Raw genomic sequence first — 25,109 nt, 5'->3', positions numbered from 1 at the left:
GCTGGGCAGAACTGGACCTTTCTTCTTCAGGGAGATGTACTATTAGCACCCCTCCTCCCATGCCTCAGGCTAAGGGAAGTCAGGCATATGGGATAAAGGGGAGTCTCTGGCAAAGACTAGGAAAAGTTGGACTAGAAATACTTAATGGCTGAAAAGGTGCTCAGTAGTTGACATGTAACTCCAGCTCCAGGGGCACTATACACAGGTGTACACATTCACACAGCCACTAAGTGTTAGCTGGGCATGGTGGTGCACACCTTTAATCTCAGCACTCTGAAGTTAAGAGATGGGTGAATCTGGGAGTGCCAGGCCAGCAATGCCATCTCAACAATAAAAGCAAGAAGGGGGTTAAAGTGGGAAGGAGAAAAGCAAATTAATCCTTACCTGCAAAATAAGTTTTATTCAATTTTAAAATAGTCATGTGAAAACTTACCAAATCTGAGAGTAACAGTCTAGAGCCAAGGTTAAGAGAGGCCAGAGTCTAGCTGGAGGCCCCTGAAGTCACGCCCTCCCTCTGGAAGGGAAGGTGGAGACATCTGAGGGGAGCCCTGAGTGAGTCCACCCTTGTCTCTACTAAGAGCAGCTCACGCTGAGGAAGAGCAATAGAGGTCAGCAGCACCAATGGTACCCTGCCCCTAACAACCAGAGCTCTTAGAAATGAAAGGAGATGTCAAATGAAAATTGACAAGCCACTTCCATGGTAACGGCCAGGCTGACTGAATGGTAGAAAGAGCTTGGGGCTCAAATGACTCGTTACCCTTGGAGAATAAATATTCCAGAGGAAAGGAAAAAAAATCATGACGCAAGCCAGCACCAAGCAGTGCAAACGCAGCTCCATAATTTGATGTGAGCCCCACTCAGAGCTGCCAGGCAGGTCTGAAGGAAGAGTTTGGGGTAGTATGCAGCCCTGAGGTGGCAGCAGGCAGGCCTAGCTGAGCAGGGTGCCTTGCTCCTGGGCCTGTGTTAAGCTGTCCTTGCGGTGCAGGTGGTGTACTCCCATTCTCTTGGGGCTGCGCTGGGGGCGGCTGGAATTGGGGAGAGGCCAGGCCCTGCCATCGACGTGGGAAGGGCTAGGTCCCTCCTCTGTGTCCACTTTATCAGGCAGCAGGCTCTGGCGCTCTTCTTCGGGGCTGACAGGCAGGTTCAGCATTTCCTCTTCCTCTTCCGGAGGAAAGCCAGAGTTAGGTTCTGTTGGCAGCACAAGTCCACACTGGCGGTGTGGGGCAGGTGGTGGAGCCGTAGAGTGGCCCGGGGAGAAATGCAGCTGTAGCTCGGGCAGCGCGTCTCGTCCAAAGGCTGTGCGCTGGACCACAGCAGCAGGAGGCGGGGTGCGGTCCACAAATGCACGCTGCCAACTGGCCAGAAGGTCCTCCTCAGAACTGGCTGAGCTCGCTGGGGCACTCGGTGCTGAGGGAGCTGGACTAGGCTGATGATGGGGTGAACCTTGGGCTGAGGCAGGATTGCTAGGCACTGGGCTGTGGTGGGCCCGCTCACTGCCGTCCTCTACCAGGCTCAGGGAGATGGCCTGCCGGGTGGCATAGGTACAGTTGGGGAGGGGACTGTTTCGAGGAATTCGGATCTTGTCCTCAGAGAACTCTATCACCTTCCTACCAGGATACAATTGGTGTGGTGGAGACGGGGTGGGGTAGGGACTCAACTTGTCAAAGGCTGGTAGGGGTAGCTCCTCCTCTGGAGAGCCCCCTGCAGTACTCACTGAGCAGCACTCCCCATTGGGTTGTGGAGTGGGACTGCCTGGGACAGGGGGGCTGGCTGGGTCACCCCCACTCATGTCCACATGCACGAATACATCCTCAGCAAAGGGGCGTCCAGCACTGCCTGACTGGGCTGAATTGAGCAGGAGAGACTCCGGTTTCTCCAACACCCGGGCAATGACTGAGGTAGGCACCACAGCCCCTGGGGCCAGGCTGGAAGAAGGGCTGGGACTGGGGCTGGAGCTGGCAACCTCCTGACCACTGCGCAGATGTTTCCGAACCATGTCCTGTAGCTCACAGGGTAGCTAAGAGAAGGGAGAGAGACATGAACGATCCCACTTAGGATAGCTGGACCCACAGCAAAGACCCTGGGCACCGTGCCCTAGTTAGCCCTGTGCACTCACTTCGGAGAGAAAAACAAGGGATAAAATAGCATCAACCAGATCCACTGCTAAGACCACAACCACTGACGTATCACCTCTTGTCTCAGTGGAGAACTGGACCAACTACAGACTGTAGTACCTGCAGTTCTGTGGGCCAGGCTTGAAGTCAGAGGCTTTGCCCCTGAGAGGAGTGAGATCAGATGGGTGTAATAATACTCATGACCACCCTTGCCACCCCTTCTTCCTGCATTGCCACCTCAGACTGAAGAGACCTTACAGAAAGCCAGCCAACCCCAACACTAGCAATAAGCCCTCAGCAGCACCCAGGACTCAGCAGGGGGAAAAGGAAGGACAAGTGGAAAGAGGAGTCAAGAGAGTCCTGAAGCAGCTGGTGGTGCCAGGCAGGCTTCTCACTCACGTCAGCAAGCTTGTGGTTCCGGAAGTGGGACTTATTGCACTTGAGGAGCTGCACAGCCAGGTTGCAGTCCAGCCGGTACCGCTCCTGGAGAAACGGAGTTGCTTAGCACCCATCCCACCAAAGGGTATAGGATATAGGATAGAGCCAAGCTGGGGATGGGGACATACATTGAGCTCTTCCAGTTTATTGATGGTATTCCTGGCATCCAGTAGCTTGTTGGTCAGCTCCACAATCTCCCAGTCCAGCGTCTTCCTGTCCATCTCAGCCTTCTTGATCTGAGGCACAGACTTATGGTAAACACAGACCAGACCCGAGCCAGCCCTCTCTCCCTCCACCACCTCCTAGCCCAAAGACATAAGGCCACAGGCGCTAGGGCAGCCAAGGCAGACAGAGCAGACAAATGACGACAGACAGACGAAACGCGGCATTTCCCCTGCTCTGCAGGCTGCCCATGGGAGGGAGCCTTCTGAGTAGGACCTGAGGCCATGGATCCCAGGACAAGAGGCATCTTAAGAGTTATCCATCCTTTGAGGCAGCCTGAGGGACACTAGGCACCAACACCCTAGAGGTAGTAGCTGCAGCCAGGGACTGAATCTGTGTGAGCAGCTGTCCCCGAATCAGGTTAGGAGTGGGCGCCTATGAGCTGAGCTGGATGGACAGGGAAGAGCTGCAGGATGAAAAGCAGACTTCTGATCTTCCGGTCTCCTAACATGTACCTACAGCCGGGGCTTGCTGCCACCGCAGCTGAAGCTGGGAATGCTGAGGGATATCACTCAGAGACTCTGCCAGAGCCATGAGCAGAACCCCAGCTCCTTCCCCAGGAGGGAATCACTGTGACAGGAGCCTCACAGTGACAGGAAGAGAGATGATGTGTTCAAGGGGCAGAAGGAAATAAATAGTCAGGGTCCCCACAATCCCTGACATGGACCAAGGAGGTCAGAAACAGGAAGAAAACACAAACTCAGACGCAACTGCAAAAATCCAGCTGTGGCTAAGAGAGGCCTGAGAGGAGAGCGCAGCAGCAGCGGTGGCAGCATGAGGGAGACGAAGAGAGAAGAGAAACAGTGTGAGCATTAGACTGTCCGACTGGCACAGCACACTGCGGACCCCTCCCCACCACTGCCCTGCCTCCCTCTCCTCCCCAAGCCCCAAGGTGAATGGCACCCCCCTGGCAAGTCCTAGCCCATTGCTATGCTGTGAGAACACTACCAGACAAACTGCCCTTTCCAGCATAGTACCAGTGCGTGCAGCTTGTCCTCCAGCTCCTGGTTGGTCCGCTGGGACGCTGTGTAGCTGTTCTGCAGCCTACACAGACAAACACAGGAGAGAAAGGCAGAGCCCTGGTCAAGTCCTGCTCTTCAAGCCCCACCAACCCTCCTCTACATGGGAGTCTAGGAACGTCCCTCTCTTTCCAATATCTGGGTTACTAAGTCAGGTATAATCTGAAGCTCTTCCAGCTAATCTATGAATGGGGAGATGCTCCCACAAATTAGAGACATTTGGCCCTTGTTTCACACCTGCGAAATTTGTCCTTAAATTTGTCCAGCTCCTCACGGCTCTGTCCTAACTCCAGTTCCAGGCAGTCTTGCCCTATTTCCAGCTCCCGCTCCAAGGCCTCAGTGCGTCTGGTTGCCGAGGCCAGGCGTCTGCGAAGTTCTTCATTCTCCTGCTGCAAAAGTCTGGGGTGGGGAGCAGGGAACCATGAAGAACAGCTAACTCTAGAGCAGCAGACAGGAGAGAAGGGAGTGGCCAGGCGAGTGGGTCCCTTTAGCCTCAGTCTAGGTAAGGAGACTCAATATACACTGGGATGGACAAAAGATGGTGTGGAAGCCAAGTGTATGGTGTAGAATATTCCAGATGGCCCTCCCCCATATAGAAAAGTACTAGGTCAGAATCCAAAGGTGGTAGCTCCCAACTGTCTCTGGTTACCACCCAAGTCAGCAGGCACTAAGCCCCGCAGCTCCAGTTTCCCCTTCACAATCAGCCTTCTCCATTATTAATCTCTTGGGACTCCAGGCCAGCACTGCTGTTCTCCTGGAAGCCTCACACGCCTGACAGAAAGGGCATAAGAAGTTGGCACAGGTGGGTCACCGTTTTCTGGAGTCAACAGCTGAGCAAGGGCTCTCTGCAAGGGCAGACCCTCAGCTCATGGATCAAATAAAACCCTTTTCCCAGGCATGATCCCTAAAAAGCCCCACCCCAACCTTTACTTCTGCTGGGCACGAGTGGTCCATGGGCTGCATTTGGCTGAGGAAGGCTGTGGATGCAGCCCAACGTAAAGACCATAAACTCACTTAAAAGTAACATTTTCCTGTAATGTGTGTTTGTTTTATAATTCAAGTGTATGGTTCTTGGGTGGGAATAACTGTGTTGAGGTCACAACATTATGCCAGTGTCAGAAGCTGGAAGGCCAGATGTGAGGACGAGCCTGGTACTACCAATAGCCGCAGGGAGAAAAGGGCACAGAGCACAGTGCAGTGATGTAGTCAATACTCACTTCATCCTCTCTGCATCAGTCAGGGGCTCCTAGACAAAAAAAGAGGAACAGCCTGAGACTCAGCTCCAGGCCACTGGCCTCCTGGTTGGCTCACACTCCAAAGAGCCCTGGGAAAGGCCATGTCACAGAAAAGTGACAGGCCCTCTAGAGTTAGATAAAATCCAGAAACATCTGATAAGCTTATAGGACCCTCTCCCATGTCAACCAGAAAATTCTAGAACCCCTTGCAACGCATACGCTTAATCCTAAAGCCATCTTCCAAGGGGACCAGGTACTCATACCACCTACCCCCGAGGATAAAGCAACTCAGCTATCTGCCAACCTCCTCACAAGCATGGTACAGATTTTCCAAGGAAGTGAGGAAGGCCAGCCAAACTAAAGAGTTCTGAGTTTTGACAAAGGCCTCTCATGCCCTACAGAGGACCTTGGAGACTGAGGAGGAAAACCTGAATGGCTGGAGAGCCTCTGCTTTGTGGTTGATGAGTGTTCGTTTGTAGACAGGTTCTCAGACAGCCTAGGCTGAACTCAAACTCACCAAGTAACTAAAGGTAACCTTGAATTCCAGATCTTCCTGCCTCCACCTTCCAATATAACTTTGTACTACCAAACCATTTTTGTGTCTTGCTTTGACCTCCTGTCCCAAGTTTCCTAAGCTCCTACGACAGCAATGACCCAGAGTCAGAGCCCAGCTACCCCAAGCAGGTCCAAGCCATGTGTGAGGGACACACAGGTTATGACTTTAGCTGTCTACGGCAGGTCTTGAAGAGGCCAGGGAAGCAGATGGCTCATACAATGGGTCTAGAACCTGAGCGCTGGATTTGACCCTACTCAACGATACTCAGTGAAGGCTTCATCTCACAGACCTTTGTTCCCTCGCTTATAAACCTGGGGTTCAGCATCTGAGACCGCTCCGTGAGTGGAGAGGGGAACAGCACTAACAACAGCTGAGTAAACCACCCAGTCTTGAGAACCAAACACTCCAGTGAGCAAAACTAGAACGTTTGGCAGTTGACCAAGCCTAAAATGGCTCCCGACAAAGTATGAAGTTATCAAGTCAGCTAAACAAAGGAAAGCTGGAGGAAGGGCCAGACTTTGGAGGCACAAGAGAGCACGCGGCGGCTGAGGTGAGAAACAGGTCGAGCACTGCTTCCTCAGGCTTCTTCAGAGGCCAAAGTTGGAAGCCTTTCCTCTACCAGCACTTGAGGTCCAGCTTCCCACAGCTTGAGCATGGACAGTCCAATGGTCTGGCTGTTAGAGGGATCAATACTGCTGAGCTGTAAAGACTAAGGCTTCATGACATGTGAACACATACCGACGGGCCCCCACCAGCACTATTACAGCAGTATCAGCAATGTGAGTCTCTCGCCTTAACACCCAGCACCTTCAGGCTCAAGAGGCCAGCTGACAGATGCCTTAAAGGGACTGCTTCTACCAGCCAGGGCCAGACCCCAGCCTTGCTGACCTCTTGCTCGAGCTGGGACACAGGGGTTTCCAGGCGTAGTTCGCGGTGCTCTGGAGGCGCCTTACGGTATGGTTTCTTAGCAGGGGCAGCACTGGTCATCCTGGCAGGTGTGGGCTCGGTTACCTGCTGAGAGAAGCCAAGAAGAAACAGGCTCAAAGATGTAGTTTAGAGGCTCTTAGGGGTCACTGAGATGGCTTGGTGGGTACTCACTGTTCCTGACCACCTTACCTCAATCCTCTGAACCCACATTAGGTGACAACTAACTTCCACAAGTCATCCCTTCCTCTATAGGTGGTACTGTGGCACATGCACACTCATGCCTACCCACTCCCTCACACACAGAATAAATGGAAGAAGTTCTAAGGTCTCTTTGGTCTGAGAATTAAAAGGTGGCCAGGGCTGTATACTGATCCCACAGGCAGATGGACCTGATCTACTGCTGGGTCATTAGAGGGCTGCACTTCGGTGGATCAGGCCGGATGGATCAGGAGAGTGCTGGAGGTGAGGGTCAGAATCCAATGCAGAACAGCCAGGTGAGAAAGGCAGGCTGCAGAGCCTGGAACCCAGGATGAGCAGACTTTGCTCTAAGAGTGGGATAGGGACCTCAGCAGCAGCCCACACTGTCCCTTGTGGACACAGAGAGCTGCAAAGCATCAATTTTCCTCAACTCCAAGGTGAGGGTATAAGCAGCAGCAGCTCCTAGGCTGCAGGGAAGCCTCCATCATTCCACAAGGGCACTGCCACATAAGGCCAGCACAGTGCTGTGTGCTTCTGATCAAACACTCAGAAGGCAGAGGCTGGTGGACCTCTGTGAGCTCCAGGACTGGTCTACAGTGAGTTTCAGGCCAATCCTACACACTGGAGCCCTGACTCAACAAACCAACAGAGAGAGACACATCCAGTGACACACATTTGCAATCTCAAGCTCTGGGGAGGCAGAGGCAAGAGGGTCCCAAATTTGATGGCAGCCTGGGCTACATAGCCAACTGTTTAAAACAAAAATAGTGCTCAGCGCCTAGGTAATGTTACATTTAGGTTTGCCGTCCATAAATTGTGAACAAATCTTAGAAGTCTGGGGATGCTGACCCAACCCAGGCTCCTGAGATGAGGGTCTCTAAGCTTGAGAGTACTCTCTGGACACTGCCCACAGAGGCCAAGCCCCTTTGGCCCACATATTGTTTTGTGCTGGCTCTCACTGAAAGTGAGTACCTATATGGCTCCTCACCTGCTGGCCTCCCAGAGAAGAACAAAGTAGGGAATATAAGCCTCACTGGAACATACCGTCTGTTCGCTGGCAGCTCTCTCTGTTCTGCTCTCCTGGAGCTAGCCTTCGGCTCTCCACATCCCACGGCCTCTCTACTTCCTCTAGCCAAGAGCTCCTGAAACCAGAGAAGGGGAGAAAGTGGAAACCTGGTGTCAGCTGCCTGCCTGTCCAGTCTGGGACCTGAAGGCTCCCAGAAAGCAGTAAGCAGAGAAAACATAGCACAGTGGGTTTTAGGAGAAAGTGGCAGAGGCAGAAGTAGGAGAATCATTAATCTGAGAATGGCCTGCTTTATGAAGTGAAACCAACTCAGAGAAGAAATAACTAAAGTAACAGGCCCCTGACTTTCTCTAACAATAGCTGAGTCTGTGCACACCCCGCTCTGGAACAGCCCTGGTACTACTGTTATTCCTTTCTCCTATGTCCTGTCCATCTCCCAGGCTTCTCAGAGTCTACAACAAGCTGGGAAATTTGGGGAACACAGATTGCAGATGAGACTCTGAAGGGCCCAGCAAAGGAGCACGCTGATGACGGTACTGCAGAGTGCCTCCAGCAATGATTCTAAAGGAGCCCAGAGACCATTTCTGTGTACAATGGTCTACAAGAAACTCAGCAATGAGCAAGACCCAAGAAAGAAAATCTGAAATTTAGCAATTTAGAGCCATGATTCTCAATCAGAGTGAGTTTACCCCTGCTTCTCCCAGGGACAAGAGGCAAATGTCTATAGACATTTTTAGTTTTCAAAATCTGCAGACAGAGAGGTACCACTGGTGAGTCAAGGTCAGGACACTGTAATCCTAGCACACAGGGCAGCCACCATAACAGAGGTGGCAAGGCAAAAGTCAACAGTGCTGAGGCGGAGGCCCGATAGTATAGACAGCACAACCACGGGGCTGGCAGGATGGCTCAGTCGGTAAAATGCTTCCTGCCAAGCCTGATGACCCACGTTTGATCTCAGGGACTCTCGTGGCGGCAGAAAACACTGTCTCCCACAGACGGTTCTCTGACCTCTATGTGCACTGTGGTAAGCACATACCGACACATATGCTACAAATAAACACAATATTTTGAAAACATTTAAACTCGAGCCTGGGGAGCTGAGACCCAAGTCTCCAGGCCCAAGGCTGCTCCAGCATACTGAAGTGCCTGGGTAACATGCTTCTTCACTGCAAAAACCTGCTCTACACCTATGCCAATGACTGGGCCAAGTAACCTGCCAGGTCCCCTCAGCTTCTTGGGATTGAGAAGCACCTGTAATAAGCTGGGCTGCAGCATGGGGGCAGCAGCCACCACAGTGATCAGTGGAAACAGTAACCCTACGAGGCTTTGAGCATTTAAAAAAACAAAACCTCTTTCCACCCCCATCAACCCAAACAGAGCTGGGGGCTGAAGGCAGTCGTACGGGCTAAAGCATGTGTTCCTACTGTTGGGACATGCCCTGGCCATGACTCCTGTCACATTCCAGCAGGGCCTGGGGCAGCAGGGTGGGGGCGAAGGAGGGCGGGGAAGCAGGATAGTCTCTCTCCTCTATCGGGTTCCCGGCCTGGATCTGGGGAGACCTTGGTGTAGTAAAGCAGGAGTCGCCAGCCTCCCTCCGCCCCTCTGACAGGAGGCAGAACGTGTCCCCACAGGGCACAAGCGGCATGCTGTCAGGCTGACTCCCTGCACAGGAATCTGGGAGGGCCAGAAAGGACACCACATTCCTGGGGTAAGGGAGAACAAACAAGATACAACCACACTGGCTGTCCTCCAGAGGGCCCCTGGAGAAGGTACTCAACCTGGAGTAGGGATACAACCACAGGGACTCCTGTGGCCTGTGGGAGGGACCTAGAGGTCCCAAAGCAGTATAGGTTAACCAGGTGTGTGTGTGGGGGGGGGGGGGGTATGCCTGGGAAACAAGGTAGGATCAAAGCCACAGGCTAAGCTTCCAGGAGCTTGGGAGCCAGGTCTCTATGATTCTTGTTTGCTCCCAGAAGACTAAAGACCCCTTCACTCCAAGAGCTCCCTGGTGTGCTTTTCTTCCCACCTCAGCCTCTGTTTCCTTCCCCCAGCTCCTGCCAAGGCTCACTCTCTTCCAGGTACCAGGGCACCTGTGACAACAGTGGACAGGCAGGGCAGACAGAGACACATTCAGGGACCTGATGATTCTGTATGTGGGCAGACCTGCCTCACTGAAGCACCACATCTTATAGCTTGCCCTGCCATGCCCTGCCAGTGAGTCCTGGCTACAACTATAAGCACATTTTCTTCTTGGGCTTCTTGAGGCTAGAGGCAATCTGCGGGTTGGGGGATGGTGTGAGAGCACAGAGAGCAGATGAGACTCTAAGGATGCAGATGGGATCAAAGGTTACTTCTATCAGTGTCACAAAGAGAAACATTCCTGACTAGAGAAGCAGGGGTGATCTACCAGGGAACCTACTGGGTCCCCCAAGCCTAAGCCTCAAGGCAGATCTGTGCCGCTCCCTGCCCCATGTCCATAAATATCGGGGCATGTTGGAACACCTGAGCCTTTGCTTCAATTCCCAAAATCTACTGACTTCCCTGGATCCTGCCCGTATGGGCCTAGCATCACTACCCTGGACTATACAACAGGCTTGGGAAGACAAGGAACATCTGGATTTGGTGGTCCCCAAGGTGGGAGACGAAACGAGGTGAGTTAGAAGGCATCAGAGAAGTTACACCACAAGTCTCAGCTACTAGTTGCGGCCTCAACTGAGCACAACTCTACAACCTCCAAAGGTTTTCCAGAGTTCAGCCCAAAGAAGATCCCCAACCCTGTGCTGAGAAAAGAAGATCCTCTGGGCCATCACAAGCAAGCCACAGCCAAGGTCAGCCTCATGGCCTCTAGCTCCTCAAGAATCTTTGAGGAAGATCTGGCAATGAACAGAGAAGAATTCCACTCCCAACTACTTGGTCTCTAGGAGTCAGGATCAAGTGACTCAGGATAAGGGCTACAGCTTGTATGCTGCGTCTATACTACAAGAGCTGTGCCCACGCAGAACCCCTGGCTGACCCAGCAGTGGGAGACACCCAAATACCCTGAAGCAGGAGGAGAAGGGGCTCTCCTTACCCTCACCACCCCTACCCAACCCTAGCTAACCCTGTCTCCTTCCTCTGCTACATAGCATTCATTCTTCACTATTCAAAGTCAGTTCAGAAGAAAGACTACCTCCTATCTGCTGAGGAGGAGGGTGATAGCGCTTACTAATTGTCATGTTGCAATCTGCCAGTCAATGTGGCCGCCTGTTGCCACCTGCCCTGTATTAAATACCTTCTCCCTGATTACAGCCCATCGGGCACGATTAGCTGCCTTCAGAGAACAAAGTCTACTTTCATTAGAAATGGGACTCAGCATGCACAGGGGACCTGCACTGTGAACCCACTGAGCAGCTGAGCAGAGTACAGACAGATAAGATACAGGGCACCTGACCGGAAGTAGCCTACCAACTGTCAGTTACTCAAAGGGGCCAGAAGTCTAGCCAGGGGATGGGACTCATGGCTGTCCCTTTTCTGGGTAGGTACAACCAGAGGCTTCCACTGATGCCAGAGATCACTGTAGCTGGAGACAGATAGGATAAGAGAAACCTCTTCAGATCCCCCACTCACTCAACCTCCTACCCTTGTTCTTCTTCTAGCAAATATCCCCCAAGGGACACTAACAAACAGAGAGAAGCCCAAGCCTGCAAAGCTCCATTCCCTTCTGGCACTCTACAGAGGTCTGCCTAAGGCCCAGCAAGGTCAAGGGGGCAGAAGGGAAAGCTGTAAGCATGCAGCTTTCTGCCTATCAAGGACTCAGATCACCATCCTCCAGGCACATACAGGTACAGAAGAGGGAGCAGGACAGAATCCTTGATGGCTGCTGCTCTCTGCCTTTTTGCCCACCAGCCTTCTCCCATCAGAAGCCTTCTCCAGCTCCTCAGGTGCTGCACTATCAGTGTGAACAAGTTCACCAACCCAGAGCAACATCTGACCCAATTAGACCATCTTCTACTAACGTCACAGACAACTCCTTTAGGAGAGAGCGTCATTTATGTGGGCTCAGATTATTGTAAAACCTACAGAAAAACCCTGCTCACAGCTGCCAATGAACTAAGTTAGTGAGGTCCTTTGAGGAGGTCAATGAACCTTTTCATTAGGGTGGGGCCCACACTGCAAGAATCTTGAAAGTTTTTCTTCATAATGGTTCCAAGAGAAGTTAGGAATCACTGTTGCTTTCTAAGTGAAAGGAAAATTCATCCCTACTTCAGAAGACAGCTGAGCTATGTATACAGCCTTAATTCCTAAACCTAGCAGGATATAAATATGTAATAAACACCTGCCATTCTCAAAGCCCCATCAGCCCAAGTCACAGCATCCTGATCACACAAGGTACCTCTTGAGCCACAGGCCTTGGATATCCAATTTCTGACATCTGCAACCCAGGGAAGTTGCACATCAAAGGGGTAGGCAACATGCTTGCCGTGCAAGGCTAAATGGCTCTGAAACTTTTGAAATCTAGGCTCTGCTTCCAATGAAAGTCCCAAAACACAAACCACCATACAATGCTGTAAGGGTCAACCCTATGACCCAATGCAATAGTATAGCCCTACGAACTGCCCATGAAGATCCCCACCTCTCCACACCACAATACAGCCCTTCCACCCTGCCTACAGTGAGGTAAACACAAGGAGCTGGATTTAGCCTTCCTCATTGCACCCCTACCCCATCTCGTTTGCCTCAGCCCCCAGTTTCCGGCATGCAGCTGTTCCTGAGGTACATGAGCAAAGCCCTCAGCAATCCTGGGCGCGTGGCAGGCAGGCAGGCAGCCAGCAGCTCACAGGGTGGGGCCTGGGCAAAGGTGCTGCTCTGGGCTGATGAGCATGGGAGATGATGCCAGTCTGTGCCCAGACCAGCCCTGCTGCCCCTCCAACAGCTTTGCATGCCTGTGGGCAAGTACATCCTCACCCTCTTGGGATAAGCTGCCTGTAGCTCTGAGCTGGCCCCTGCCTACACTAAACTGAATACACTGACAGGACTCTGAAGGCCAAAGGGAAGAGACTCATTCTAACCAGAGTTTTCATGAACTCAGAACTAGTGCTGGTGACCATGAGGAATCACCTGGCTCCCCACCTGAACAAACACCTTGTCTACCCATCGGGCCTCAAATCCAGCAAACATTTGACAAGAACAAAGGGGTAAAAGACTATGATGGTGCTCCAAGAGAACCAAACCCTCGCCAACGAAGTGGGGTCAAAAGTCCCCCAGTCCATGCTTGCCCTTGACATTAGACTCCGTGCCCTCTCCTAGGGAGAGAAGCAAAGCTGTGATCCTGGCCAGCATTCCTCTTTGCTTTTCTAGTCAGAACCAAACCCAGCCCCCCTTCAGCTTGCTAACTCCCTACTCAATTTCTTAGGCACCCCAGCAGTACCCCCACCCCTCATATTCACACTGCAGCCTCGGCCCAGTCTTCTCCCTCTCAGCCTTCAGGAACAGGATCTGTCCGGAGGGCTTACAAGTCTTAAGTTCCAGCCTCACCTCCTGAGCCAGTTTGTGTACAGCTACCTACTGGACTGCCAGGAGAGCAAGGCAACTACTGATCTGAGTCTATCAGGCATCCCTTCTCTGTCCCAAGTACGAAGGACAGGGTCTAGGAGAGCAGCTCCTCAAGCCAGGCAACACTCACCAATCACCCACTGAGATCAGGACCTTTCCTGGGCTTGAAGAATCCAAAGCCAGATCCTGTCCTGTCTAGCTGAGGCACCCTTCCCAGTTCTAGGCTAAAGTCCACCTGACACTCCATGTGGAAACAGGTGAGAGACCAAGCCCCACCACAGCATCACACACAGCTCTGAATCTGACATTCAGGGAAGCCTCAATCTCCCAACTAAGAAGAGGACCTCACTTCTTATTCTCAGTGAATAATGGGGGCCCATCCACACTCGCCCTCTTGGCAAAGGTAGGAAAAGCAACTGGGTGCTCTCCGACTTCCATCTGTCTCTGAAGCAGAGAAGCAGGAATAGCATGGTATCTGAGGGGAAGTCTCCAGCTCACGCTGCTAAAAGCACAGAACAGAACCACCAACCAATTCTGTTTTGTGGGAGACTAAGGTGTCCAGTATGAAAGTGAGGGAGAGGCAGGAGTCCTATAGCAGTTATCTCTCTTCTGGCCATGAAGGACGTGGCTGTCTGAATGAGATTGGTATGCATTTGAATACTCGGTCCCCAGTTAAAGAACTATTTGGGAAGTATGAAGCCATGTAGCCTTGTCCACTACGGGTGAGTTTTGTGGTTTCAAATGACTCTCACCATTCCTGGTGTCTGTTTACATCTGTGTCACTCCCTCTCTCCCTCCTCTCAAGGTTGGGGATCAAGATCTGAGCTCTCAGCTGTTCTTTCTCTCTGCACTCAAGACTAACCGAGACTAGAACCCCAACCAAATGCTTACTTCCCTGAGCTGCCTTGGTCATGGTGTTTTACAGAACAAGAGAAAAGGAACAAAGACCAAGGAGGTTATCTCCACATTAAGAAAAGATGAAAGGAAGGGACCCAGAAAGCAGGGGTGGCAAGCCTGAGCAAAGGAGGAAGGCAGCCTGGCAGAGAATGTAGGCGACACTGCTGGCAGCCCCCCCAGGGCAGGTTAGCTAGCCAAGGTCAAACTCACAGGGTTAGTGTCTTCTCCCCAGCCAGCCAGCTTTCCTGGTTAATGGCATTAGCAACAGACTCATGGCAGACGCACTCCAGGCACTCCATATAAACAGACAGCTTGGTGTGTGAGCAGCTCTACTCCGGAGCTGCAAAGAGAGAGCACAGGAGACCAAACTGAAGACCCCTCCAGCACATACTGTACTCTTTTGTGACAGAAAGCACCTTCAAGACTGTGGGCCTCTCGGGCTTCCCATCACCAGAAAGTACTCCTGAGGAAGACTAACACCCCACCTTGCCAACAGTGAGTCCGGCTTACTAACCCACACAAGGCTCTCTGGTTGGTGAAGAGAAGGCAGCTATTGTGGAAGGCAGTTCCTGTCTCCCCAGTTCCCAAACTCCACTGCCAGGCTGCACCAGGACACTGAACACTGACTTATAAGAACAACCCTCTACCCCAGATGCAGCTGCCACACATCCAGGCCTATGCCAACAGAGTATTCCACCACCTCCCACAGGCTCTGTCAGAGGCTGGGATGAGAGCTGCATCAGAATACACAGCACAATGGAGCAGTGTGAGACCTAGCCCCAGAGCTGGGCCACTCAAGGGAAAGGTGGCACACTGCCAGACAGCCTCTAACAGGGACTGTTCCACCCTCTCAGAACCCTAGTTGTAAGAAGCACCAACAAACACCTCAACCAAACCTGCAAGGACATCCTGGGGAAGACGGTACTAGCTATAACAGTGGAATCTTGAAAAGATGTGTCCCTGGGGCAGCAGGACAGGAAACTCACTCCAACATATCAAGAATGGGCAGAAAGGTCCTCAGCCCTGCTTTAGAAGCTCTGCAAGCAGAGCAGTGACTTGAGCTAAAAGGGAACTAGAGTCTCCGTCTGCCCCCAGTCTGGAAGTCACCTGGCACACTGAAGCAGGAGGATGACAAGTTCAAGACCAGCCTGTACAACTTATACTCTGCCTCAAAACTAAAAAAGGGGAGAATGGGTGCTGGAGATGGCTGGGGTAGAGTGCTTATTAGCATGTGCAAGACCCTAGGTTTATCCCCCAGCATGCCCCACAAAAATGCAAGCACCAACAGGTTCCCATTAGCTGAGATTCTCCATACTACTCTGACTATTGTCCCTGAGCTTAAAAAGCCAACTCCTGACTGTGGAGAAAAGACAATGGTCTAAAGCAGTGGTTCTCAACCTTCCTGATGCTGTGACCCTTTAATTCAGGTCTTCATGTTGTGGTGACCCCACCACCAACAATGATAAAATTACTTTTGTTGCTACTTCATAAATGTAATTTTGATACTATTATGAATTGTAATACAAATATTTGTGTTTTCCTATGGTTGGTCTTAGGCAGCCCTGTGAAAGGGTTGTTCAACTTGACAAAGGAGTCTTGACCCCCAGGGTAAGAACTACTGTTTAAGAAAGCTAAGTCTTCCTAAAGGCTTTGACCTTTTTCCTAGAGGAGGAAAGCCTGCCCACCAGCAGGTGGCCTTCAGACCCTTACCCACAAGAGTAACAAGACAACAGCTAAGTGAGGTAAGTCTGCTTTGCTTTCTAAGGGTAGAACACTGGGTATGGTGGTGAAGGCCTTTAGTCCCAGCAAGCTGGAGACTAGCAAGCAGGGTCTACATAGTGAGTTCCAGGACAGCCAGGTATACACAGAGAAATGAACTGGGAGTGCCTGGGACATACCCAGGATTCCAGCACAGATGATGAGCAAGAATTTGAAGTTTGAGACTAGCCAGAGCTAATCTTGTCTCAAAAAATCAGGACTGAAAAAGGAAAAAAGAAAAAAGTCCTAGAAACCGGGAAGATCTTACCAGCAACATCTCATCTGTTCTAATCCACTCAGGAAGGATAGTCTGGATCACAGGACCTAATGTTTGCCTTCAGTTAAGGACCTTGTTCCTAAGTAGCCTCAGACTCAGATCTTCCCTTTAGCAGAGGGAAGGCTGGTTAACAGTGACTCAATGTGGCGCATGCTTCGAGATCACAGAGGATAAAAAACTGGCTCAGGCAGGGATCTGTGGCCATACAAGACTGCTCTTCAGAGAACAGGGAGTCCTGGTCATCTGACTGCAGGCTCAGGCTGGAGTACCTTGCATGCAGTTCAAGAGGTTCTAACTGCTAAAACCAATTCCTTTGGAATTTGTTGAGAACTGGTACCTACAGACCATTCCCATCAACTACAGGAGAAAAGAAACTGGAAGAACAGACAGTGACTCAGCCACCAGCCATCTCAGAAGAGGATCAGGGGTAAGCCTGTGGCACAAGACCAAAGCCCTAAGACCACAGGGGCCTGGAAGTCTGGCTTACTCAATAGCTGTACACATTCCTCTGGTTTTCCCTGACATTTTTCAGTCCCTAAGACACTTGGGAACATGGATCCCAGAGAACTCTGTGCTGGCTGGTTTGTCAACTTTATACAAGCTAGAGTAAACAAGAAGAGGGATCCTCAGTTAAGAAAATTAAGACTGGGCTGCAGGCAAGCCTGTAAGGCATTTTCTTAATTTGTGGCTGATGTAGGAACTACCTAGGCTACTGTGGGTGGTCACCCCTGGGCTGGTTGTCTGTGTAGGAGAGCAGGCTGAACAAGCCGTGAAGAGCAATCCAGTGAGTAGCACTCCTTTTTGACCCTGCATCAGTCCCTGCCCGACTTGAGTACTAGTCCTGACTTCCTTTGATGATGAATGGTGATGTAGACAAGTAAGCAAATAAACCGTTTCCTCCCCAGATTACTTTGGTCATGGTGTTTCATCACAGCATAGTAAACCTAACGATGACATGATCTATCTTGTCACTCACTGTATACAACCCTCTTGTCTATCCAAAGCCCTAGTAACTACAATCCACCATCCACTGATCACACCCAAGGTCACTCCGAACCTCCCTAGGACTAGGGAAGCAGCAGGCATCTGTGGTCCAGCCAGAGTCTCTGCAGCCCAGGACATGGGGGTTGCACTGCAGCCTGACTGTCACAAGTTGTTCTGTGACAACACTCTCCTTCTTATGCCGGGATTCTCATGGTTACTGCATCACGAGAGGAGACACTCTCCATTTACCACACTACTCAAAACGTGGTCAACAGAGTGCACTCCCCACAACAGACTGAGCACTGGAAAAGAGACTCTAACCAAGTTCCAGAACCTTGTGGGCAGGAGGAGAGCAGGGAAGACAGGCACGGACCAGGCATGGTAGCGGAGACCTACAATCCCGGCATTTAGGGAACAGAGACTAAAGATGACAAGCTTGAAGTCACTATGGGCTACACAGCAAGACCCTGGTCTTCGTCTTTTTTTTTTTTTTTTTTTTTTTTTGGTAAGGTGGTGAGGAGTATCAAACAAGTTATTCCTAGTGGATGGAGACACATGAACTGGGTGCGGTGTAAAGACCATGGGTGACAACACAGGTGGGATTATGGAGCCATGAAGACCAGGATACAGGGGGCATGGTGGCCATGACTCTGGCTAACAGGCTGAGCTGGCTTTTATTTTTCTTGCCAACTTTACACAAGCTAATGTCATCTGGGAAGGGGGAATCCTCAATAAAGACAATGCCTTCATCAGACTGGTCTGTAGGCAAGCCTGTGGAACCAGTTTCTGGATTAAAACATGTCTGATCTCTGTTGGTTGTTGCTTTGGCTTCCCTCACTGATGGACTCTAACACTGATGTTCAAGCGAAATGACCCTCAGCTTCTTACGTCACTTGGCCTCAGTGTTTTATCACAGCAACAGAAAAACAAACCAGGATAGGAGTAAGCCAGAGCCAGAGCCAGAATGCAAGGTACTTTTTTGCAAGCCAAGGTAAAGAGGATGAACTTTAAATTAAACAGGGGAGAACCACAGTATTTCTAGAGGCATGGTTTGAGTTTTTTTGGAGGCAGGGCCCTACTATATGGACCAGGCTGCTCTAGAACTCGCTTACATTCTTGGTTCATTATCATGCTTAGCTATGGCAGAGTATTTACTAGGAAAACATGTCCTTGTTCTCTGAACACTTACAGTCCTGGAGAACTGGACAAAACAAAATAGGCAAGTACAGAATCAGAGTCAAGCATAGACGGAAGAGATGAAAGAGAGGCAGAGTCTTAAAGAAAGGGGCATTTAAGACAAGGTCTGAAGGACAAAAAAGGTTAACGGGAGCAAGGAGAGGGATCCAGGAATGGAGGCAACAACATCTGTGTGTGCAAAGGCCCTGAAGCTAAAAAGGACAAGTCCAGATGGCTGTTAAAAAGCTGATCTGCCAGGTGCTGAGGCACATGCCCTTAATCCCAACACCCAGAAGGCAGAGTTTCAGGTGAGACAATGCTGCATAGTGAGCCTCAAAAAAGAAAGAGACAGATGGACAAAGAGAGAGAAGAAAAAAAAAAGGAGGAAAAAAGCCAACACCACCCTCTTCTGGTCTCCATGGCCATCTGCACTCAAATGCACATAACCACACATTTAAAATCTTTAAAAAGTAAAAGTCTAGCCAGATGAGAGAAAGACTCAACTTATCAGGAGGTTCTTCTCGTGTGGTAAGAAGGCAATGAATGCATGAGATGTGAACTTAATACTCAAGTATGGGCATTTCAAGAGAAAACTAATTTACACAATGGTAAGGCAGGACTGGCTCAAAACCCTCCAGCATTCACCCTGCAATCTGGCTATTCAATAAGATGTAACCTGAACTCAGCAAGTCCACAGATCTCTACAGCACTGTGTGCTCTGCTAGAACAAGTTGCAGCACGTTTTGACGTCTGCATAAATCAAATCAAGGTAAGGTATGTTACGCTGGGATGTGTGGCTTCTAAGACAATGGAGGAGGGGACAAGACTGTTGGGTGCCACAACAAATAGAGAAGTTTATTATGGGGCCAGGCCAGAGTTCTCGGGGAGAAGTCCAGACTCAGGCCTTTAAGTCCCCTAAAATCCAGTCATATACCAGGCACATGCCTACTGCCAGTGTAAAGTCACTTACTGAAGAAAAAGACACCCTGCGGGTGTGTTAAATAGACAGGACATGACTCACTTGGAAGAGGCAAGTCTGTAAGCACAGGGCAGAGAGCGAGCCAGTTAACCAAACCTGAAGCTGGCTTCTGCCCTCAGGCTGCAGGCTGCCCTGCCTGGCAAACAGGAGACACTCACACCCTACACCAGGGCCTTCATCAGGCAGCACAGCTGTTTTCCATTTTCACCAAACGCTGAGAGAAGAAGCTATTTAAAATGTCACCTATTTTTCCTCTGCGTAGGTTGCTATTTTTAAAAGAATGATTACATACATAAGGTCTATGAATTTAATACTGTGGCTACTTCATCTCCTCATGTCAGTGATCAAAATCAAATGCTATCCTTAATGATTATGTCTAAATTAACACGAAGGAACACATCCTTCTTTAAAGGATGCTAAGTGTAGGGCTGTTTTGAGATGTGGCCCTGGCTGGCCTGGATATCCAAGGCCATCCACATGTCTGTCTCTGGCCAGGAGTACATTACCATGCCAGAGTCAGAGTGAATCCCAATGTTAGTCTGCTCACCTCACAAAGGCCCGAAGTTTTGTAAGGGGTAGTCACTAAACTGAATTCTGAAAGGAGAGAACAGGTCTGGCTAACATAGACTTCCTTTGCACTGTCTCTGCCTTATGTATTATTTCTGAGAGTAAACAGGAGGCTGAGTTGAAGAGCTGAGTCCCAGAAAAGAATTCTGAACACCCAAAATGTGTCTCCCATGGGTGTACATGGAACCAACAAGACAAACACGAACTGGGAGAGATGATGAGACAAACGAGAGACAGATCACCTCTAAGTATTATCTAAATTAAATTTTGTGCCTGCGGTGGTACCACTCTGGAAGCTGAGGCAAAGGGATTAATTTTAAAGCCCAAGTATGCACTGAGGATTCAGTTCGATGGTGGAGTACATGCCTAGCATACATGACGGCCAAGGGTCCAGAACCACGTATCAATGAGCTCAGGAGGCTGTGGCTAAGTTGGGCCACAAAAAAGGAAACTTTATATAAATACAAATGTTTAAGTTGGGAGGGGCCTAGAGAGGTATCTCAGCAGTTAAAGAGTATGTACTATTCTTCCAGAGTTTAATTCCCAGAACCCACAGCAAGTGGTTTACAACCATGTTATAGATCCTATACTTCTATCTTCCAATTAAAAATAAAACAAGGGCTGAAGAGATGGCTCGGCAGTTAAGAGCACTGACTGCTCTTCCAGAGGTCCTGAGTTCAAATCCCAGCAACCACATGGTGACTCACGGTCATCTGTAATGAGATCTGATGCCCTCTTCTGGTGTGTCTGAAGACAGCTACAATGTACTTATATATAATAAATAAATAAATCTTTAAAAAAATTAAAATAAAACAAAGGCTGGAGAGATGACTCAGTGGTTAAGAGCACTGACTGCTCTTCCAGAGGTTCTGAGTTCAAATCCCAGCAACCAAATGGTGGCTCACAACCATCTGTAATAGAATCTGATACCCTCTTCTGGTGTGTCTTAAGACAGTGTACAGTGTACTTACATAAAACAAATAAATCTTAAAAAAAACAAACAAACAAATATTTTTAAAAATAGTAACAATGATAACTACTTTTTTAGTCAGGGTCTCACTATGTAGCCCTGGTTGGCCTGGAACTTGCTAAGTAGTCCAGGCTGGCCTGGAATCCACAGAGATCCACCTGCCTCTGCCTCTTGAGTTCTAGGAATAAAGGTGTGCACCACTATGCCTTGCCCCAAAATCATTCTTTAAATTTGTTACATATTTAAAAAAACCAACTCATTCAATTGCTGAAACAAGGTGTCCTGAGTTCACATCCTGCAGGGCTCTAACCAGGGAACTTTGAATAAATGACTCAACTACCGTGTGTCATTTTCTTTATCTGTGAAATAGGATGGTAAGCAGTAGTGTCTTCTTCATACAGCTGTTACCCCAAAAAGTAGCTTTGCATGCAGAGTGCTCCGGGAAGAGAATGTCCTCAATATTCTCCAGTAGCAAAGACAAGACGCCTAGCCTCAGCATGGAAAGGTGGTCCTGCATCTTTGTAGCATCAGGCTAGCAGTCCACCAGTACAAACCCTCCAGCCATCACTGTGCAAATCACAGGGACCTGATGCACATAACAGTATTTATCAGGTGTCAAGGAGAGTTGCAGCACATTCGTGGATCATCTTCTACAACACGTACAAGGCAGGCACTCTTACTACCCCCACTGAACAGTGAGAAACCGAGGCCCACAGAACTGTGCAATTAAGAGACATCAAACAGCCACAGTCGGGATCCAACTAGCAACCTGGCTGTGTGCGTCAGTTTTTGAAACAGGTTCCAAGTAACCTAGGCTAGCCTCAAACATGTTATGGAACTTTGAGGACGATCCTGAACTCCTGCCTCCCTTATCAAATGCTAAAGTTCCTAGTGTCTACCAGCTCAGTTCTCTTAGCTGCTCAACACAATGCTCTCCCCCCTGCCCCACCTTTTTGTTTTCTTAGAAACAGAGTCTATGTGGACAAGGCTGGCCTCAAACTACCAATCCTCTTTCCTCAGCCTCCAGCATGCTAGAATTATCGGTGTGTGCTATCATGCCTGGCTATTGCATAGTTCTAACATTACAATTCCCAATTCCCAAGAAACCCCTGTGGCACTGACTTCAGGTCTTCTGCCTGACTAGACATTTGTGATAGGAATATTGCAAGCAATGGACAAAATACACTTTACTATGGAACCTGATCCTACTGGGAACACTGCTGCAATCCCACAGACTTGGGATGCTGATGGAGAAGGATCATTCAAGCCCCGGACTCTAAGCAAGCCCAGGCAATATAGCAAGACTACCTCAAATAAGAAAAGAGGAAAACAAACAAAAGCCACAGTCAGGGGCTGGAGAGATGGCTCAGCGGTTAAGAGCACTGTCTGCTCTTCCAGAGGTTCTGAGTTCAAATCCCAGCAACTACATGGTGACTCACAACCATCTATAATGAGATCTGATGCCCTTTTCTGGTGTGTCTGAAGACAGCTACAGTGTACTTATATATAATAAATAAATAAATCTTAAAAAAAAAAGCCATAGTCATTCATGTCTATAATCCCAGTAATTGGGAGGAAAAGAAGTCAGGAAAAGAACTGCCACAAGTTTAAGACCAGCCTGAGTTATACAATGGGTTAGAGGCCAGAGTGGATCAGAGTGAAACTGTCTTTAAAAAAAAATAACTGGGTGCTGGAGAGATGGCTCAGCAATTAAGAGTGTTTCCTGCTCTTGTAGAAGACCTACATTCAACTCCCAGCTCCCATGTGGCAGCTCACAGCTGCCTGTAAATCTAGGGGACCTAATGCCCCCTTTCTGAAGTCTGAGAGCTCCTGAAAACACATGGTACTCATACATACACTCAGGCACACATAAACAGGCTTAGCAGTTAAGGACACTGGCTGCTCTTCTAGAAATGAGTTCAATTCCCAGCACCTACATGGCACCTTATAACCATCTGTAACTCCAGTTCCAAGGGATAGGAAACCTCTCCTGGCCTCCATTGGCACTAGACACACATTTGGTATACAAATGTATCTGCAACCAAAACACTCATAAACATAAAACAAAAATATTTTAATTATAATATTTAAAATAAACTAAGCTAGGCACTGTGTGTCCATGAGTTCAAGGCCAGCCTGGACTTCATAAAGAGTTCCAGGCCAGCCAGGGTTACAAAGACCCTGACTCAAAAACACTAAAAAAACAAACAGAACAAAACAACAACCCCTCCCCCCAAAAAAACACTAACAAAACAACAAAAGCTCAAATGTCAGAGGCCAGCTCCCAACTCTCTCTGCCTGGGACAGCAACCAAAGTGAGGACTGCATTCATACACTCCGCCTTCAGATCTCTTTCTCCAGCAAGTTCACTATGTGGAAGACCATGTTTCCTTTGCGCGTAAAGTGAGCGTGTCTTCTTTTTCAAATGCGATTTGTTGGAGCACACATGAAGGATGAAGAGAAAGTTAAGCAGGAAAGGACAAGTCCCATAATTTCCCTGCCTTTATCTCACTGACCCAGCTGCAAAGTAACATTTTATCAGGGCTTGTCAGGGATAAAGTGTTCACACTGACCATGGAAGCTCGTCTGAGCTTCTTCCTATTTCCATCCTGTCTCTCTCTCGCCTGGGACACACCTGAGGAACACCAATGACCTTTTCTTACTAAATAGAAAAATGCAAAAGCAGACACGCACTACAAGTGAATTTGGGGGCTGCTCAGAGAAATGATCCAAACGTCGGTGAATGCCATCACAAAGATGCTTATGACTTTCTATCATCTGCCTCTACTCACAAAATGTCTACTTTCAGGCAGAATGGCAAACTGACGGTGTGATGGGGGATTGGAGGATGAAATGGTACACAAGTAGGAAACTGCTTTGTGACAATAATGCATTAGAAGAGTGAGTTCCAGGCTAGGCAGGGCTACCCAGTAAGACCCTATCTCCAAAAGCAATAAACAAATAAAAAAGAAAGAATATTTTTAGTGTATCCCAGAAAGAATATTTTTAGTGTATCCTCTATTTGCCCTGAGTTGTTTATACAGCTGAAGGCAAGCAAAACTCAATTCTACACCAGCTCCCAAAAAGTAGCCAGCAATCTAACCAAAACACCAATTTAAGGATCATGGTCAAAAAAACAAACTCTCTACAAGAGCAAGCAACTTCATGGATTAACTTATTCTCCAAACCCATGGATCCTCTCCCAGGAGAACATCACTCAGAAACCTATCTCTGGAGACCATCTTACCCGCTCTAGGGTTGGGCTGGGACAAGTTGCTACCTCTTCTTTCCAAGCAGGCAATGTGATTTCTTCCAGTCCCTGGGGCCCCTGGGTCTTCAAGCTGAAATTGGGGCAGATGTTGCCATAGGAGCTATGAATAAGGCTAATCTAAGCCTGGAAGAGGGTCATCTGACTGCCTTCGGTCCCCTCCTTGGTAGACCCGCCCTGCACGCTCCAGATCTCACTCCTATCCCTTCCCAGCGGCAACTACAAGAGCCCTTTCCCCTCCCACTGGCCTGAGGAAGTCAGGCCTCTGTCCCACACTCCAGACTTCCTTACTCTCAGAGAAGTAACTTTTTCAATTCGTGAGCGATTGCTCCTCCAGAATCCGAACCACACCTATTTCTGGCTACCCCCGCCCCATCTCCTCCCCTAGGGCTGCCACAGAATTACAGGCTCCCCCCCTCCCCTCCGCCCCCATCGGAATTTTTTTCTTTCCGCCTCCGACCCTCCTCCATCCTGGGATCCTATTTCTCCATCTCGGAGCTGTTCTCTCCCTTCATCCCTACGCCATGCTACAGTCCCGCAATCCCCCTCAACTCTTGCCTCCCAGCGAGACTACTCAAAAATCCCACAACAAACTTTCCGCCGGGGCCCTCTCCTTCAGGTAGCCATCTTGCCGCGGGGCAGGCCGGGTAGGGGCCTGGGCCGCGGGAATCCCCACGCACTAGGCGCCGCGCGTCATCGGGGGCGGGGCCCGGGGGCGGGGCCTCGGGGTAAAGAATTGGGACTTCTGTTGAAGCTCGGAAAACGGGCATCCCCTCCAAGCAAGCATTGGAAACCTGGCAAGGGAAGAAAGAAGGCGGTGTCAGAAGTAGGATTCAACAGCGAGAAAGGGGGAAAGACTGGCACTGTAGGAAAAATAGGGAACAACGCTTAAAAACACAGTAGGAGATACCTCTTATACCTAGAAAAATACCAACACACGCCGCCACGCACCCCTAGGCTCATCTCCA

General features: G+C 49.7%; 1 protein-coding gene across 9 annotated transcripts; it reads right to left on the bottom strand.

Moving 5' to 3' along the window:
- Positions 1-367: 367 nt before the first annotated feature.
- On the bottom strand, positions 368-24,788 carry TJAP1 (tight junction associated protein 1). 9 transcript variants are annotated; one of them, XM_080916626.1, is made up of 12 exons: positions 24,736-24,788; positions 24,121-24,214; positions 14,373-14,502; positions 7,754-7,851; positions 6,473-6,598; positions 5,011-5,039; positions 4,031-4,231; positions 3,752-3,818; positions 3,486-3,515; positions 2,681-2,788; positions 2,514-2,597; positions 368-2,017 (listed from the first exon to the last, which is right to left on the bottom strand). In XM_080916626.1, exons 5-12 carry the CDS (start codon positions 6,569-6,571, stop codon positions 929-931), a joined length of 1,707 nt encoding a protein of 568 aa, XP_080772752.1. In that variant the 5' UTR covers positions 6,572-6,598; positions 7,754-7,851; positions 14,373-14,502; positions 24,121-24,214; positions 24,736-24,788; the 3' UTR covers positions 368-928. The 9 variants fall into 9 exon arrangements, with proteins under 9 accessions (XP_080772752.1, XP_080772753.1, XP_080772750.1 ...); XM_080916627.1 differs by having other exon boundaries at positions 24,700-24,761; XM_080916624.1 differs by lacking the exon at positions 14,373-14,502.
- Between the last annotated feature and the right edge of the window lie 321 nt (positions 24,789-25,109).

Source organism: Micromys minutus (genome assembly GCF_963924665.1).
Source record: "Micromys minutus genome assembly, chromosome: 5".
NCBI classification, from domain to species: domain Eukaryota; kingdom Metazoa; phylum Chordata; class Mammalia; order Rodentia; family Muridae; genus Micromys; species Micromys minutus.
The sequence above is the reverse complement of the archived record's forward strand: the minus strand, read 5'-3'. Positions and strand labels throughout refer to the sequence as shown.